We start from the raw sequence: 20,196 nt of genomic DNA, 5'->3' as shown, positions 1-20,196 counted from the left end.
GCAAATGATGGGGCTGACCCCCAGGGGGCCTGAGGGGCGGGGTCGAAAGTGGCCAATTTGGCTCTTTCCATATAAACGACTTCTTCTCTGAAACTAAGCACAGTATAGCACCCATAATACAATGGTAGTATCCTTATAGTGTGGGGATTCAAAATTGTGCAAATGATAGGGCTAACCCCCCGGGGGCCTGAGGGGCGGGGTCAAAAGTGGTCAATTTCCATATAAATGACTTTTTCTCTGCAACTTAACATGGGATTACGCTCATAATGCAATGGTTACATCCTTATAGGGTTTGGATTCAAAATTTTGCAAATGATGGGGCTGACCCCCCGGGGGCCTGAAGGGTGGGGTCAAAAGGGGTCAATTTAGCTATTTCCATATAAACGACTTCTTCTCTGCAACTAAGAATGGAAGAGCACTTATAATGCAATGGTAGCATCCTTATAGGGCTGGGATTTGAAATTGTACAAATGATAGGGCTGACCCCCGGGGCCTTAGACGGCAATAGATGCGAGGTCAAAAGGTCAATTAGGCTACTATTTTCATATAAATTACTTTGTCTCTGAACCTATGTATTGGATAGCATATTTGTATGGTATCAATAGCATCATTGTATGGTTGTGATTCAAAATTAAACTTTGGGAGTCAATTTGCTTATTTTTCTAATTGTCAGAGTCTTGTGATAATTACTAACAAAAAACCAGGTGAGCGATACAGGCCCTCTGGGCCTCTTGTTTCATAATAGTATACCTTTTTTCCTAGAGTCATAGTCACGCATCAGTCCTCCGATAATCCATAATCACACACATACCATGCAAAAGCATATAAACGATGTCTATATAGTCAAACGCAATATTTTAATCCAAAATTACCGGCGCTTTCTGACTTGTGACATCGAAAGCAACGTCCTAGTAAAGAGCGACTAGAGTGACTTCCCCTGCAGTGTAATTCAATGGGTTTAATCAGAGATATTCCGATACGTTTGTTTTCGCGGAAAATTTGAACATTAAAATGTATCGGAATACCTCTGACTAAACCCATTGAATGACATTGCAGGGGAAGTCACTCTAATCGCTCTTCACTAGAACGTTGCTTTCGATGTCACAAGTCAGAAAGCGCCGGTAATTTTGGATTAAAATATTGCGTTTGACTATATAGACATCGTTTATATGCTTTTGCATGGTATGTGTGTGATTATGGATTATCGGAGGACTGATGCGTGACTATGACTCTAGGAAAAAAGGTATACTATTATGAAAAAAATAACTTTAATCGAGGTGGGGGTAAAAAATCCAATATGGCGACTGTCGTCCCTTTCTCTGTTTTATAGTAAATATCCCGATTTTTTTAATAATTTTTCAAATCTGGTATTTTTGGAAAAAAAATCACATGACTGTCATATATACTCATCAGTCCATCCACTAAATACAAAAATGAATGACAACATTCATTTTCATTGAGTTGGCCCCCTGTGTCTCCGACGGGCATTCATCTATAATCTCGCCTCTGCGCATCCACAGCCAAAGGGATATTTTCTCCCCCTCCTTCCCCGATTCTCAACCCAATTAGAAAGAATAGAAAGAAAAGCCACCTTTTAGAGTCATAATAACACGTTTTTGTCAACAAACCAGGATATCTACGCACAAATGTTGTGTCATACTCAAATACCTATTGCAGTAATAGTAGTAGATAATGCGCGCATAATCCACATGAAATATGTAAATGTCATTTGAAAACATGCTGTTTTGAAATCTACCGATTTTAAGCATTCCTTGGTTTTGTGATTGATCGTATGAGTATTGATTTTTTTTTTTTTTTTTGTAAATTCAATATTTCGGTTCCTATTAGCACAAAGTTGTGCATATTGAATCATGATCGGACAACAAGATGACCGACAGGCAGCCATCTTGAATTTTAACAATCGTTGCTAACTCAGAAAGTACTGCAGGTATTTTACTCCGATATTGTGCATATTGCATTTTGGGAGCGATCGAAATTTAATTTCCACTATTTCTAGCAGGATCTTTCTCGTTATCAAAAATTGCATTTACAACTTCAAATTGGTCGTTAGTTATGTATACTGACATCAAATTAGAAATTCAGAAATGCATACATCTATATAGAATTTTGACGAAATTGTTTTGTCCCGATGTTTTCAAAGGGTTTTTAAAAACTATGGAGAAATTCATGAAAGAGTCATGTGACTGATAAAGATGCCCATCAAAATCCATCATATCAGTGATCTATTATTTTAATCATTGTAACTTAGGGCCATTGGCCTCATAGAAACTGATTAAAGTAACATAGACTTAAAATGGAAATACGTGAGGTTGGGGTAAGTTCTATTTTATTTTCATTTGATCTCAGTTTTTTCATGTAAAATACTTCACGCATATTTTGCAATTTATTTTTTTTAATTTTGCGCTTAATTTAATTTTCATTTTATCTCTGTTTTCTAGATATAAAATACTAGACGCATATATATTAAAATGCAATTTTAAAAGTTTTTTTTTTAATTTTCAGCTTGTAGATCTAAGCTTAGTATATGTTTTTGACAAAAATATTATTTTTGTCTATTTTTTTTAAAATTGTAATCAGACCTAACATCTCTTATTTAACCATTATAACTAGGCTTTTACAATTTTCTTGAAAATAAATTTTAGGCCTAGGCCTATCAATTTGCTTCCTCAACATGTAACAAAATGTCACCAGACGAAGGTGAGAAAATGGAACAGTCCATGTTCTATATGCGCATGACCCGGAACTACTGGCCACGGTGGAATGAACTCGACCCAGCACTTGGCGAAGCGCTGGTGATCAGAGAACATGGCTTCACCGAATAAGGTTGATATGCTCTCCCTTTTGAGGGAATCTCTCGATTATGAGGGGTCAACGAATTCTCATGTGTTTGTTGTCATGGGAGCATCGGTAAGTGCAAATATTTAACCTTTGAATTTCGACAATCTATATGCATATGCATGCCTGTTCGGGCTACATGCACATTTGTTTACATTTTCACTTTGACGAGTGGTGAAAAACCAGGATGTCGATTATATTTTCCGATTTTCACGATTTGGACATTGTATTATTTTCTGACAATTCACATGCATGTCAAACTATTATAATGAATGGGATTTGAACATGTTGCATGTTGGTTAGTCATCTTGTTAAAGTTTATGCAGTAGTTTGAACACACACAGAAAAAAAGTTTATAAAAACGCACACTGACTGTGACACAGCAAATTTCGACCCTGTTAAAATTGTTCCGCAACTAGACGAAAAGTGAAGACTTGCCGAATAAAAATCAAATGACGTTTCATGTGATAGTCAAAATGACCCATAAATGTTTATAACGATGTTTATTTTATTTTTTTTTTGTGATGTTTTCCCCAGAATATAAATAGAATTATCAAATTATTCTTCATTTTGTCTTTATCTTTCCCATTAGTCATATCCTGGTACAGTGTACAGGTATGTAGCTACCTGTATACTCATCCTTAACGTTATAGCTAGGTAGTTCTATAGGTATGTTTTACCACCAATATCATTCACTTTGTAATTAGGATAATAGTTGAAATCAATTAATATTATTAGGATGAAAATACTTTTCTGTTATTGTTTTGAACCCAGAGCCTACCTAACTGCTCATGGGGGCGAACGCTCAACTGAAGGCCAAAAGTGAGGTGGTGTCAAAGGAGACGTTAGGAAGAAGAAAGTCAAAAAGAGGAGAAAAAATAGTTAAGATCCTAAATTTAATGGCCTCTTACGATCATGCAGTATCGGCAGCAATTGCAATTCCAACGCCTTACCTGCATGGCAGAGGTCAAAAGTTATTCTAAGGAGTAATTCTACATCGATAAGTTTAAAATATGAGGATAAAATTATAACCAGTATAAGCATTATCTTTAACACATACTGTATAGACAGTGTAGTAGTTAATTTCAATTTAGTCACGATTATTAATTAATTAGGACACAACCTAAGATGTTAAAATGTCTTTTCTCAAACTATACCAAATATATACCAATGTGATATGGTTGGTTCTGCGGTATTAAACGATCAAAGCTAGGATGAGGCATCATGTAATTATCACGAAAAATATTAGATGGTTCACCATGAAATTAGAGATTTTTCAATGAAACAGAGATTCTGTTTCAAATCGAAGGAATGATAGCCCGGTATACAAAATGTCTTTAAATGTCTTCAAAACCTTGGCCTGACTTGCCCCTGATGTACAGCGTAGGCGGGTAGTAAAAGTTACCTGTATATGTAACATAATCCTACTGAAACACTGAGAATCTCCATGTTTACGCTTCAGTAAATTTCAAGTCGTATACATCAATATACCTTTACTTTATAGAGGGCACCGGTTATGAGTTCACAGTGAGCGTGACTACCAGTCTATGTTATAACTTAAACTCTTAAAAAAGCAAGGATGATTGTTTTCAATATCTGCTCCAGGAAACATTTGTTTAAAAACTAAACAGAGACTTATTCTTAACTTAGAGAAATTGAATTTTCATAAATTTAGAAGTTTGATATTATATTGAAAACCTGCTTGATTACCGGTAATTTACACATATGCATTTATTAACTTTAAGTCACTTGCATCCTTCTCTGAGTTTCAAGTTCAAATCCTTACTTAATTCTCTTAAATATTCCATGATCGATTTTGCATATTTATGAAAGATAGATTTTATGCAAATATTCAGATACAGTACATTTAACTGTTTATATTTATCACTTTGTTTCGACTAGTCGATCGAGACATTCAGATTAGATTTATTGAAATTTGACTAACTTACATGTTGCTATGAATATTTATATCAATTGCCTTTTATGGAGCCATCTGTGGTAGCAATTTGAGCTTGCATGTACTGCTGAAATCTGATCCAATGCGATGGATGTAGATACATATGTACAGAGTTATACTTCTAAGTAGATTACACCTAATTGTCTTGTAAAACCAGATCAAAGTCGGACAACGATTTGTGGTCAGGTGTCACTATAAACTAAAAATTATCCTTTTACCGGCAGAATATCATGGTTTTCTTAGCTGGGTCTTGACAGTCCTGGTAGAGAATGTCGATGGAGATGTTACAAGTAATAAACTTATGATATATGATACACTAATGTTCGTTTAACCTAACATGAGTGTTATGTTGTACACAAGATGTTTACAGTACATATGTACTGTGACAAAGTTTAACATACCATATTCGACCAAATAAGCGCCCAGGGCGTTTAAAAAATGAAAAGGTGCTAATACAGTTATTGCAAATCTATACAGTTTTGTGTAGTTTTGGTCTTTATTCATGCCTTGGCAATTGAAATTGAGGCCTTTGAAAAAGGGGGAGGGTCGCTTATAGGGACATGGGCGCTTATTGGGTCAAATACAGTATGTCAACTAAAGGAACGTCCTAGTTTATCGCCATGTGATGATATTATTAATCTGGAGTTGAAAAGTTCACTTGACGAAAAAAATCTGAATCTGTTGAATCACATACTTGAACTTTTATGTTAGCTCTGCAACAAAATCTGGTAATATTAACATTATTCAATATTAAACTTGGTGACAAGACTTCAATTTCATGGTTTTCAATAATAATTGGATGGTCTGAGTAACGCTTGTTATATTTGAACAATTTACAATTCACACATGACTGTACTGTGCTCCCATTTTCGCCTTTCATGTGATACATGTGTCTTATAGTAAGGTTTAAATTTGCAGGGGGGTGGGGGGGGGGCGCAAGTTTTCAGAGTTTACAGAATAAATAATTATGAATTTCAGATTACCAATTTACAATATAGGGAGATCACCCACTATAGAGCTTTTATCAAGTGCACTGCATGTACATATCTGTCTCTATCTGTCCATCTGTCCGTCAGTCTAGTCCCTCCATCCACCCACCCACCTACCCCCTGTCAATTGGTGACCATGGTTAACCATGGTCAGTAAGGTTAACCATATTTTAAACATGGTTTTTACCATGGTTAGACATGGTTTCGGCATATTTTAACCATGGTAGTAACCATGGTTAACCATGGTTAAATTTATGACCATGGTCAACCATGGTTGAGCTAATGTTGATATCCTTCAACCATGTTTGACCATGGTTAACCATGGTTGACCATGGTTTCACTTCATATTTTAACCATGGTTAAATTATGACCATGGTCATCCGTGGTTGAGATGATGTTGATATTCTTCAACCATGTTTGACCATGGTTAACCCATGGTTGACCATGGTTTCACTTCCCGACAATATGAGTCACATGACTTCTATATGTTTCCCGCCAAAACAGTCACCATCCAAAATGGCTGCTGTGTCTGTTGGAGTGTGGAAGGGGAAACATCTCTCTTCTTAAAATGGAAGTTTTGGCCAATTAGTGAATGGATTATCTTATTCCTGAATGTCTGTAAGTACAGATGAACACTTTTAGTAAGTTTTGATTTGTCTGCAATTCTTTATCAACATGAAATCGTTGCACACTGATATTGTGTTTCCTATATGCATATAGAATTTTTTTATAGGTTTGTGTATTTGTCAATTGTTATTGTGTTATATTGTCCATAACAAACTATCATGTTTTGTAACTATAGGTTTATTTCAGACAAATATCTAATTTATCTTGGAATGTATAATGAAATCAATTGCTGCATATCCCTGATAACAGATTTTCTTAGCACTTATCTGTGGTAGTATAAAAAATATATGAACACAGTAAACTGGTGGTTGATTCCAAGTAAAACTCTTCTGTTGTTATAAACATGAATACATATATAAATACCTATTGCCATCACAATTTGTTTCAGCAAACATTGAATTGAGTAATAATATCAAATAATGGAATTTCCATTGTATTGATACAAAATTCGATAGATTATTTACCACTTGAATTCTATTGCAATATATCACTTAACCAGTGTGTAAAAATTCTGGCAAATTTTACCTCTGTTTCCACTGGATATAACCACTGAAATTCCAAGGTAAATTATCCACGTAAATCCACTGAAAATTTTCTGTAGGGTAACCATGGCCTGAACATTTGTTTGACAATAATGAGACCACTGTTTTGACAATGACTTGACCATGGTTTGACCAATAGAATTGACCCATGTGTCAACCATGGTTCAAGCCATAGGTCAAACCATGTAAACCATGGTGTTTTGACCACGAGTCAAAATACCCATGACCATGGTTGAACATGACTCAAAACCATGGTCTAGTGGGCTCATGGTATGGCCACCTGGATTTTAACTAGGTTTAACATTGGTATTTGGGAAGATATTCCGCCTGGGCCTTCAACCATGGTTCCTTACCATGCTTAACCATGGTTGACCCATGGTTTAAAAACCATGGTTTAACCATGATTTGACCATGGTTTACATAAAACCAAGGGTTCCAACACATCAACCATGCTTAACCCATGCTTGACCATGGTTGGCCATTTAACGTAGAAGTCAAACCATGGTTAACCAATGGATAACCATGTTTCCTGTGTCAATGGTTTAACGTCGATGGTTTAACCATGGTCAACCATGGTTTACATAGCTTCAATTGAAAAAAACAGGGGTCTTGTGATTGTCCCATCTGTCTGACAGTCTGCAATTTGTTCCTTTCTTGAACACTGTATGACCTTTAATTTGCACATATAAATGAATCTAGTTATACGTCTAAAAGACTCCAAGGTATCTATCGATCTTAAGTCTACAGTTTTAGGAACATTTAAATATTCAACATACTACATACACTATGACCTGTCAACAAGTCCACTTAAACATATATGATGTCAAATTGGTTGGATTTTCTACTCAGATACATTAAACTTGAACCTGTTTCCAATTTAGCTGAAAAGATTAGTAAACTGTGTCCTGTCAACTTGTGTACATTAAAGATCTATACACATGCCTTAAGAGGCTTTACAAATAAATTTGTCCTAAAAAGCTTTAGTGCTTCATTTATCAGTAAAAAAGTTGTTGCCACTTAACAGAAGTCTTCAACTTGCCTTTAATTATCAGTTCACTAAGGCAATTCTTTTACATAATCAAGAAGCAAATATGCATTGAAACATATAACAGAATTGACAAATTCCACTTGTAATTACAAATCGTTGATCAACAGAAGTCTCAGTTCAATACAAGATATTGCCTTTAATGTATTAGGGGGTTTTCCGAAGCATTAATGATAAATCTTTAATTGACTGCTGCTATTTTTTTTCAACCAAATTAAACCACTTGTAATTGATATCTATTATGTATTGTGTGCATCCTTAATTGATAAATAAATTTAGTAATTGGGAAAAGCCTTTCTACCGTATTCAACCCAATAAGTACTCATATCCCAATAAGCACCCCTCCTCCTTTTTGAGGCCTCAATTTCAATTCCCTAGGCATAAGTAAAGACCAATACTAAACACAACTGTAAAAGTTTGAAATAATTTCGTCTTATTAAGCACCTTTTCATTTTTTCAATTTTTGAAATGCCCTGGGCGCTTATTGGGTCGAATACGGTATTTCCTTTATTAATGTATATGCCCTACATGACAACATACAAATATGCTTTATGATCATTGTTTATATAAATTATAACTGGTAATTATAATTAATTTAAATGATATGATTTCATTTTACAAGGAAAGTATCAATTCTTAATTAATCAGTGATTTTCACTTAATTAGCTACGTTGCGAAATTTTGAAAGAAAGTAAGGGGAAAACAGAGAAGTATACCAAAAATACAAGAATTCAAAGTTTGCTTGTTACCATTTTAGTCTGCAAGGTTGAGGCACCTGTCCATTGACAAAGGTTAAAAAATATAAACAATTGTGAATCGTAAAAAAAGACACCATACATTGTGTATGTACAATTTTATCCTTCTTGTTGTAGGGGGACCTTGCGAAAAAGAAGATCTACCCAACTTTATGGTAAGTTATAAAATTATCATGCTTTAAAACATACTCAGTTTTTTTATTATATCTTTTACAAAAGTTGCACATGTTTGTAGATAATATATATAAATATATATATCTTAACTCAAGGGCCAAGTCACCATTTCTATTTTAAGAAAGTTAAAAAAATTCAATAATTAAAAAGAAAATTTCACATTGAGTTTGATTTTATGGCCATGGACATTATGTAAAAGTGAAATTTCAGTTACAAGAACATGATGCACCTAAATTAGCTGTAGCCGGCAAACTAATGGTGTCTAATACGAAGATCGGTAACATGTACTGTAATTGACACTAATACCAAGCCTTAATATATAATTAGTGGACCTTCCAGCGTTTTTTGACAGCTAGTATATTTGAATACCTGGTATATGTCTGATGTACAGGGAAGTCTGAGTATATTATATAGGTGAATACGCAGAGCTCATATATAAGTAAATTGTCGTTTGTTAAGCGATGGGGACATTATAGCCGACAATAGGTCAGGAAGTTAGATCAAAACATACATAAATGTCGAACATATCAACAAAATCAGGTCAAAATCGGCACACAGCCTGTGAAAGTGAGGCATTGATCTATTTCGTATTCTGTTATATATATGCAATATTGTATGTAAGTAATAAACATGATTGATAGTTGACATATAAACGACTGTCCTACTTTTTGTGACCTGTCATATATGCCGAAATATAATCCAGTTGTTTCCAGTAAGAAAATTAGGCATTATTTAATGTAGATGTTTGATGTTAATGTAATCATGTAATTCAACTGATGATGTATGTGGTAAAACATGCATATAACTCGACTTTTGATATTTTTGGTGCAATAATTAATTGATAAATAAAATGGCACCATTAATCTCAACATTTAAACAAAATTATTGCCCAAAATGATCTGCAAAAACGTTTTGCAAAAGAAGTTAAAGATTTAAAAAGAAAGCTATATTATATTCATATTTGCAGTCATTATTTTATGAGATCTTTTGCTGTTAAAATGGGGTAAGGTACACTTAAGGGGTAGGAGGGGTGTTTATTGGGTCGAATATGGTAGACACTTACACTAGAGCTACTTCTCACATTATGGGAAGGAAGAATATTAAAATGTCCTCCGTTAAACATACTGTTATATTTTGTATCAACCATAAAAATTGCACCTTAAAAAAATTACATGAGTTATATATCTCCTACTGATTCAACTTTACCGACATCTGTTGACAATCATGCAATGTATTGACCGCCCCCGACGATATCGGGAGCTAGATCGCATTAGTAATCCAATCTGTTAAACTGAATGACACAAACTAACAATCATCATGACAGAATTAACGAACTTGTATCGTTACCCGGACTGTTTAACTTGATCTCGAGGAAATTACTCTCCATGATTAGCTGTTTACTTTTCTGAGTCGATAATTGTTCAATCTTGATGAAAACTTCCAGAGCAATTATCTATTAATCAATAAGTACAGTGTAAACTTCCTTCAGCACGATTGATCAGTTGTAAATTAATTGGACTCATGGAGTTCATTTCTTGTAATACGAATTGAAAATAAAAATGGAGCAATTCTTTTCTATAAAAATGCAAATTCATTTTGGTGTTCTCAAATTTTTTCCAATTATTGATTAACTTTTAATTGTTGTTTCTTTGATAATTAATTGTGCATTAATGAAATTTCTGACAATAATAATTTGTGATTGATATTGCTCCAACACTATCGGTAATTTAATGGCCAGTTGCTAATTTTTCAAAAATGACAAATGGAGGTCAGAGAGATTGTATAGTTCAGTCAAACCTCTCTATAAAGACCATCCAAGTGATGCAACTAAATGTCTTTATAGCAAGTGGTCTTTATACACAGGTCAAAATGTGCTGAAAATTACTATTTTGTATCCTGAAAAAGTGGTTTTGTCAAACAGATGGTCTTTATACAGAGGTGATTGCTAAGACAGGTTTGACTGTATATGCTATACTGTAGAATGTTTTGCTATGGTTCAAATAACAAAAACGCTAAAATAAAACGACCACTAAAATATTTGTGTTTGCAGTATACTCTGACTATTTTAGAAGTTCGAGTGATTGATATTTTATAAAGGAAAGCTGCGAACAGGAAATCAATACGCGACCAGTTGACTCTCATGCTGCATAGCAAGAAAAGCAATTACAGGTTTTTCTTCTTCAATCACAGCGTCTAACTCAAGTGTCACCAAGAAGTTAGACTAGTCTACCATATTTATTGGCCATTACCTCTAATACAAGAATTCCTAACACAAGTTTGTGGCCGATACATACGTAGCCCTTGTAACATCTCGACTTCTATTTTAGTCATCCCAGATCTCCAGGGGTTACAATCACATACGATCTCTAGAAAAAAACGTTTAAGATTGTAAGTCCTGACGATCATGGATGGTATTAAGCAAAATCAAAGTTCACAGTAAATGAATGTTTTGCAACCCTAAGGGGTTTGAGTTTACAACACAGTAAATAAATCGTCAGGGTCGGTGTGCTATACCCGGTAGCCTTTGGTAATAGCTACTTGTTGTGTTTCACGGAACATTGACATCAATCAGTTATATTATAAAGTGTTGCTGATTTTTTTATACCAATAAACTCATTGCCTTTAATGTATTCCCCCTGTGATGTTTTAGTATCTAGATACATTTACTTATAAAGTATAAGGTTTATATATAAGTTGTATTCAGTCAGCCATGTAACACGCTACTTATCAGGCCGGATTAACATGTTCACATTTTTGGTCGTGATTTTGCTCTATTTGATGCAGCTATCGAGATATCATTACCTGTGAGTCATCTATTTTAAAGTAAATGTGAAAGGATCAAATTTTAATACTTTAGTTAATATTTACTGAAAAATGACACAATTTAATACCGCTACATGTAAATGTTTCACAGAAATGTTACTTGGGGGAAGTTGGAAAAGATAACTTTATACTCAAAGCACTGACCGTGTTTGACCAAGAACATGATTATAGGCAATAGAAATCCCTTCTGCTTTTATCATTAGCCCTTGCTTCAAAAGATAAACAAAAAAGCACCAAATTCAAATCTTGTGTTTGATAAAATGTGAATCAATACTTATGCTATTGAGGTACAAAGATTGGAAGTTAGCTTTCTTTTATCCCAGATCTTACTTGAATCTGTGAAATGCAGACTGGGAAATCTTATTAACCAGAGTGAAAATTTTGGCTGGTCAATCTCTGAAACTTGTTGCCAAAATCTCTCACAAGGGGTAGATATTCTAAAAGTCTTAATCCTACTGGTACATTTGTATTTCAGGTGGTTATACAGAGATGGACTGCTCCCCCCAAACACATCCTTCATTGGCTACGCTCGCAGCAAAATCAATATGGATGAAGTACAAAAAAGATGTCTACCCTACATGAAGGTAAATCTAAAAGTCTACATGTAAAGCCAGTAAAACAGGAGGGGACTATAATAGTGATTGATTGTCTTTATATATTGTATACTGTGTGACCGTGGTGGCCGAGTGGTTAAAATGTCCTGACATATTACCACATGTTCTCCACATCTGGGTCGCGAGTACGAATTCCATGTTGGCAGATACTGACCGCTGGTCAGTGGTTTTTCTCAGTGTACTCTGGCTTTCATCCACCAACAAACCTGGTATACCTCTTTAAATGACCTTGGCTGTTAATGGGACTTTAACTAAACAAAACCAAAACCAATAGGTGACTCAAACTCGGGTCAAAAGGTCAACCATCTGTAAGGTTAACTTCATTATTTTTCTGCAATATGTACAGAATGGTGGGAAAGTTGGCAAGTACAGTAACATGAAATTTAAAGTAAGCCCTATAGATTTGATCACAGACTTGATAAAATGGATACTTGTCTCAATTTAATAAGAAAGCAAACAAACTGGAACATTTTGCACTAGATATGATTTATTTTAATATGTTCAAGGACATTTTCAACTACTGATAACTGAAATTGTAAAATAAAACACTGTGAGCCATACTTATGTATTGAAGGGAAGGAAATTCATTCTGTAATCTGCGACCATTCTATATTAGCATTCCATATATTAAAAGTACAAGTGCTTCACTTCCTCACTGAAATGATTTTCAATCAGTGACCAGTACTTGTACATCAAATTTAAATTTCTCCCTCTTTCTTGCATAAAATTCCTCTGAACGTTTACGAAGCAAATTAGATGTAAGCACCAGAAAATTTCACTGATGATCACAAGGTAATCGAAAGAAAGCAGCCAACAGAAAAATATTTTTCGTAACTGTAAAGGAAAGGTATATACCGGTACGTACGGACGAGTGCGATTGGTGTGTAAACATTAAAATGCCACCAACCACGAGCTGTGTTAGTCATTTTAACGTGTGATTACATTAAGCTTGTTGAAAAGAACTTCAGCCAATATTGTAGATGTACCGTCGACTACACCTTACTTTGTATGCGGTTGATATGTCATTTAAAGGGACAAAATACAACTAGATTATTGAAGAAGAGAAATCTAAATCGAAGTTTGATGAACATGGAAGTTTCAATAATAAATGTGGGGGATAATGCATCTACAATACCATTGATGTATTTCTTGCTCCAAGGTTAGACAGTACATCTTCACAACATTTCAGTGTACTGTATATTCTGAGCTAGGGGCCACGGTGATTGCATGGTTAAGATGTCTCAACATATTACCACAATTATAAAAACCCTTCCACCTCTTGATCGCGAGTTTGAATCCCATGGTGTCAGTTGTCAGTACTGATTGTTGGTCAGTAGATTATCTCTTGGTACTCTGGGTTCCTCTACCCTGACACATTCTTAATAACCCTCGCGGTTAATAGGATGTTACGATAAGACAAATAGCCTTTATATCTTAATGTGTGGCAAACAACCCTCATATCACTTAAGAATAGGACAAATAACCCTCATATCACCAAAGAATAGGACAAAAAGCCCTCATATTACTAAAGAATAGGACCAATAGCCTTCATGTCATCTAAGAATAGGACAAATAGCCCTCAGATCATCATCTAAGAATAGGACAAATAGCCCTCATGTCATCATCTGAGAATAGAACAAATAGCCTTCATGACATCTAAGAATAGGACAAATAGCCCTCATATTATCATCTAAAAATAGGACAAATAGCCCTCATGGCATCATCTGAGAATAGGACCAATAGCCCTCATATCATCTAAGAATAGGACAAATAGCCCTCATATCATCTAAGAATAGGACAAATAGCCCTCATATCATCTAAGAATAGGACAAATAGCCCTCATATCATCATCTCAGAATAGGACAAATAGCCCTCATATCATCATCTAAGAAATATAGGACAAATAGCCCTCATATCATCATCTAAGAATAGGACAAATAGCCCTCATATCATCATCGAATATATATAAGGACAAATAGCCCTCATATCATCTTAGAATAGGACAAATAGCCCTCATATCATCATCTAAGAATAGGACAAATAGCCCTCTTATCATCAAAGAATATTGTCCAAATAGCCCTTATGTCATCTGAGAATGGCCAATAGCTCTCATTATCTGAGAATAAAACCAAAGAGATCTTACATTATATAGTTCTCAGTCAATTCCAACTAGTTGTTATTGGTGAACTTGTGATAGTTTGGTTGTCTGATTAGTTCATTATTGTTATAATTCAAGGTACAAGACAGTGAGAAAGACAAGCTAGCAGCATTTTTTAAAGTCAATGAATACATCGCCGGAGATTATGAAAAGGCAGCAAGTTTTTCTATCCTCAACAAAGCTCTTGATCAAAAAACCAACGCAAACCGGATCTTTTATCTGGCACTGCCTCCGTCCGTCTATGAATCTGTCACACGCAATATCAAGGCTATCTGTATGGCAAAAGAGTGAGTAGTAATTTAATGCAGCAATTTTGTTATGGGGTAACCAAAAATTAATTGTAATTGAGAAAACAGATTATGCAATACATGGAAATTTAAATTTGGAACTGGACATATTTACTTTAAAGTTAGTTGGCACTTAAGGAATCATATTTATGGACAACAAATACTGGTATAAAATGGAAAATTTAAAGATGCTCCATCGCTGACAAATGGTATTTTATCACTATCAAAAACAGGAGCAGACGATTTAGTATTTTTCTTCAGTTACAAAAGTTACTTACTTTAAACCATTACCACCATTGAAAAGTTTAAGCTTCTAATTTTACTTCAAGTTAAAAATATGAAACATAATTAATTGCATCCCGAAAAAATTCCGTGGCACTATATCCTATATCCTTTGGACGGCCGTAACGTATTTATGCGTAATTATGCATTTGTCCCATTTCATGCACCCTTCTGGAGCCCCACTGAGACCGTTGAAAACTAAATACTAGTTTTTTGAAAAGAAGATGTTCATCCCTATATAGCATGTCAATATCGATTCGGTCATTGCATTAGTGACGTCACAAATCACCTTTGAACATGCCCAAATAAGTCAAAAATTGAGGTCTGAAATCCGGATTTTAGTGTGTGCCCGGAAACATGTTGTTGTGAGCTTAATTATCAAGATACAGACATGCAGATGGTCTTAAACGATAGAAGAGATATCAAAGTAAGAGAAAATAGAGAGAAAGGGGAAAGGAAGGGGAAAATAGCACCGATTTCAAAAAAAAAAAAAAAAAAAAAAAAAAAACAAGTCCCACGCGCAGGTTTCTGCCTTCCATGACCCGTGCGTGGTGACCTTTACGGGACTTCCGTGACTGTTTTTACTTGTTTGTAGTGTGTGCTGTTTGTTATCATCGTGAAAATGGCATCAAACCGAAATCTAGATGCAAACTGCTTTCATAGATGGCATTTGTGATAACCTACTATCAAAATTGAGTCAAGTTCGAATCCTGCCGGCCGTCGAAAGGATATAGAATGAAGTAATGATTGCGCATGCACCAAAGGCGAAATAAATTATTTTATATTATTTTTTGTGTTCATTAGGTATATATATACACGATTAAACACCAATTATTGTTTAAATGATTAATATCATTTATGCTCTGTCGGCGGTGGAGCATCTTTAACTCATTCATCACTAGATATACTTGATATTTTTAAATTAGACTGCAAAATAAAATTGCTGGTAACAAGAAGATGGTTTGCAGCATTATATTAACATTGATCTATTTACAGTGGCTGCTGGACCCGTGTCGTTATAGAGAAGCCATTCGGTAAGGATCTGGATAGCTCAAACAATCTGTCGGAACACCTCAGTGCTTTATTTAAGGAGGAGGAGATGTATAGAATAGACCACTACCTGGGGAAGGAGATGGTGCAGAATCTCATGGTGCTTAGGTAGGTATGAGACTCATATGATGGTGCTAAGGTAGTTCTGAGACTCGTATGATGGTGCTAAGGTAGGTATGATACTCATATGATGGTGCTAAGGTAGGTATGAGACTCGTATGATGGTGCTAAGGTAGGTATGAGACTCGTATGATGGTGCTAAGGTAGGTATGAGACTCGTATGATGGTAGGTATGAGCTCAAGACTCTCATGACATTATGAGACTAACACAATGGTGCTAAGGTAGATATGGGTCTTGTATGCTCACATGATGGTGCGTAGGTCAGTATGAGACTCACATCATGGTGCTAATATAGGTATGAGATTCACTTTATGGTGCTAGGCTTGTTAGGTTTTATCCAGAAATCTATTGGTTTCACACAAAAGAAGCATCCTCAGTCCCAGGTGAAAATTCTTTTCTTCTTGGTGTTTAGGCTACTGTACCTATGGTATCATGAATTTCAATTGCCAGGAGTTTATGAGAAATCAAGACTTGATCAAAGTTAATGAGAAATGAAGTTAAATGTATAACCCAGAGATAAAGAAGCAAATTCACTTGGGGCCAAGGATGATAAATAATGAGATATTGAATTTTATTCTACACATTAATCAAAATCTTCAAATACATGTTTAACCCTGATCAATACATGTGTAACCCTGGTCACTACATGTGTAACCCTGGTCACTACATGTGTAACCCTGGTCACTACATGTGTAACCCTGGTCAATACATGTGTAACCCTGGTCAACACATGTGTAACCCTGGTCAATACATGTGTAACCCTGGTCAATACATGTGTAACCCTGGTCACTACATGTGTAACCCTGGTCAATACATGTGTAACCCTGGTCAATACATGTGTAACCCTGGTCAATACATGTGTAACCCTGGTCAATACATGTGTAACCCTGGTCAATACATGTGTAACCCTGGTCAATACATGTGTAACCCTGGTCAATACATGTGTAACCCTGGTCAATACATGTGTAACCCTGGTCAATACATGTATAACCCTGGTCACTTCATGTGTAACCCTGGTCAATACATGTGTAACCCTTATCAATACATGTGTAACCCTAGTCAATACATGTGTAACCCTAGTCAATACATGTGTAACACTGGTCAATACATGTGTAACCCTGGTCAATACATGTTTAACCCTGGTCAATACATGTTTAACCCTGGTCAATACATGTTTAACCCTGGTCAATACATGTTTAACCCTGGTCAATACATGTTTAACCCTGGTTAATACATGTTTAACCCTGGTCAATACATATTAAACCCTGGTTAATACATGATTAACCCTGGTCAATACATGTGTAACCCTGGTCAATACATGTGTAACCCTGGTCAATACTTAATTCAATATTCCACTTGGCTAGACAGAACTTCTCTTTAGCTGAATCGGTTGAGCGTTGGACTAGTAGTAATTCAGAGGTCCGAAAAGGCAGTGAATAAATTTATTATAAATCCTGGATCCTGTTACATTTGTAAAGCATCACATCTGAAATTTGTTTTCATATAAACTGTTAAAACTTCAAATTTATTTTCTCTGTAGATTATGTTGCTATTGGTCAATTTATTCGACAGATTTGCCAACAAAATGTTCAGTCCAATCTGGAACAGAGACAACATTGCCTCGGTTGTCATCAGCTTTAAGGAGCCGTTTGGAACACAGGGGAGGGGCGGCTACTTTGATGAGTTTGGTATCATCAGGTAAGGTATTTCTACTGTTTTATCTGTATCTGAGCTTACCTATTTCAATGAAGGGCAAAATTCTGTTGAACACTTCCAATTTGATGCAGTAGTATAAATGTCATGCCATATGATTTATTTTTCGTGTATAAAAAAGAATTCTGTTTGAAACTATTCTTTCAGGGCTTGTCTGTTTTGAACAAATCATTTTGATATTGTAATATTGTTTACCAAACGATTGATTATTGAAGTTGAAGATAAGTGGATGTTTAACAATGATTATTAATTACTGTAGATGTAGAAAATGTTAACGATACAAAATGACAAAAACACATCAACAAAATGTGAAGACCTAATTAATGATTCACAGATCATCATTTAGGGTCCTTTGATGTAGATTAAGTGGAGAACAATATTGTATTGTGAGATGAGAACTATAAAGAAAAGTTTGTTTACAGGGATGTAATGCAGAACCACCTATTACAGATCCTAACTCTGGTTGCCATGGAGAAACCGCCTTCGACTGGAGCAGAAGATATACGAAATGAAAAGGTAAATTAAAAAATAATTTTTGTTTTGAATTTACATCCTATTAACAGCCAGGGTCATTTAAGGACATGTGTTATAGTTTAAGAAGGTGGATGAAAGCCTGAGTGCCCAGAGAAATACCACTAACCAACGCTTAGAACCTGGCAACTGCCTGACATTGCATTGGAACACCTTACCACTCTACCACCGCAGCTCCTAATGTAAATTAGGAATGCTAAATAAGTGTGTGGGTTAAACTTAAAATGAAAATTAAATACAAAATTTGGTGATTGAGATTCTTTTATACTTTACAATAGATTAATTTTGAAGGTTCCTGGTAGAGTTTGACGATTGGTTTGTAATTGATTATTTCAGGTGAAGGTTCTGAAGAGTATAGTACCAGTAGAATTAGAACATGTGGTGTTGGGTCAGTACGTCGGGAATCCCAAGGGATCCGGGGACGAGAAGGTTGGGTACTTGGAAGATCCCACTGTTCCTAAAGGTATGTAACCAGGCGAAGTACTGATGTCATGTGAATTGTCTTTCATAAATCATTTCCAGGGTCATTTAAGCATTGAACATCTTTCAGTTGGCATTCATAGCCAATATGAATGCCAACTGGACAGAGGCAAATTCCATGAAAGGTGCTAGCGCTTTATGTTGGATTTGCCTCGATCTGTCCAGTTGGCATACATATTAACTATGAATGCAAACTGAAAGATGTTCAATGCTTATATTCCCATTTGGTTACAATTTTACGATTTTGCATCTATAATTAATTAATCATTTGCTATCGTCAAGGATGAACAGTCATTTGAACAGCCGTTTTCCGTGATCGCTGGCACGACAATTGTGATGTCAAAATGATAATGACATAATATTAGGCTATGGAAGTTCATAGCCTATATGACTGCCAACTGTGCTTGGTAAGGTTACGTAGTGGGACTGCTGTGAAAATGTAAAAAATTAAGGTTTAAGTGATAGAGGACTATAATGTGTCCAGAGAAAAACCACTGACCAGCAGTCGTGGGACTGCTGTGAAAATGTAAAAAATTAAGGTTTAAGTGATAGAGGACTATAATGTGTCCAGAGAAAAACCACTGACCAGCAGTCAGTACCTGACAAATGCCCCACATGGGGTTCAAACTTGTGACCCAGAGGTGGAGGGCATATGTTAATATGTTTGAGACATCTTAACCACTCAGCCACCACTGCCCCTATTCTCATTGACTTAAACACATAGTTATTGCTTTAGGAGATATCCTACTTTCTTGAATCTGTATAACATAATGTTGAATTATTCTGTTTGGTCCTTACATTGATCATATTTCTTGTTATTAACTTTTGGTATTTGCTTTTCAATGAATTTGCTGGTCAATGATTTTCAAAAATGCCATCATTCTGGACATTGCCTATACTTTAATTTTCCCCTTTCAGGTTCCACAACCCCCACATTTGCGACAGCAGCCCTGTTTGTGAAGAATGAACGATGGGAGGGTGTACCATTCTTTTTGAGGTGTGGAAAAGGTAAGTCATTGCCAATCATACACTGTATTCTTTCAAGTTAATCAATTTGAATACTGATGTGACTTCTGATAATGTAATTCTCTCCCATTTGGGTAAACATGCTGTGTGTTTGCCTGAGGTCTGACTACTAGGGAAATAAAAGTTTCATCTATTATTGCTTATCTTTTCTATAGTCTCTAAAACT

General features: G+C 35.4%; 1 protein-coding gene across 4 annotated transcripts in view; it reads left to right on the top strand.

Moving 5' to 3' along the window:
• Window positions 1-2,769: 2,769 nt before the first annotated feature.
• The window catches only part of LOC138336283 (glucose-6-phosphate 1-dehydrogenase-like), a 104,620-nt gene continuing 87,193 nt past the window's right edge, over window positions 2,770-20,196 (top strand). For all 4 annotated transcript variants that reach the window (XR_011210407.1, XR_011210406.1, XM_069285711.1 and 1 more), the window contains exons 1-9: window positions 2,770-2,928; window positions 8,889-8,926; window positions 12,244-12,352; window positions 14,619-14,827; window positions 16,106-16,267; window positions 17,853-17,978; window positions 18,416-18,509; window positions 18,861-18,987; window positions 19,923-20,012. Coding sequence is in view for 2 of the 4 variants with exons in the window: in XM_069285711.1 (XP_069141812.1) it covers window positions 2,827-2,928; window positions 8,889-8,926; window positions 12,244-12,352; window positions 14,619-14,827; window positions 16,106-16,267; window positions 17,853-17,978; window positions 18,416-18,509; window positions 18,861-18,987; window positions 19,923-20,012 (1,057 nt within the window). In the remaining 2 variants the exon portion in view is untranslated. The remainder of the gene's footprint in view (window positions 2,929-8,888; window positions 8,927-12,243; window positions 12,353-14,618; window positions 14,828-16,105; window positions 16,268-17,852; window positions 17,979-18,415; window positions 18,510-18,860; window positions 18,988-19,922; window positions 20,013-20,196) is intronic.

The sequence above is a fragment of the Argopecten irradians genome, chromosome 12 (assembly GCF_041381155.1).
Source record: "Argopecten irradians isolate NY chromosome 12, Ai_NY, whole genome shotgun sequence".
Lineage (NCBI taxonomy): Eukaryota > Metazoa > Mollusca > Bivalvia > Pectinida > Pectinidae > Argopecten > Argopecten irradians.
The sequence above is the reverse complement of the archived record's forward strand: the minus strand, read 5'-3'. Positions and strand labels throughout refer to the sequence as shown.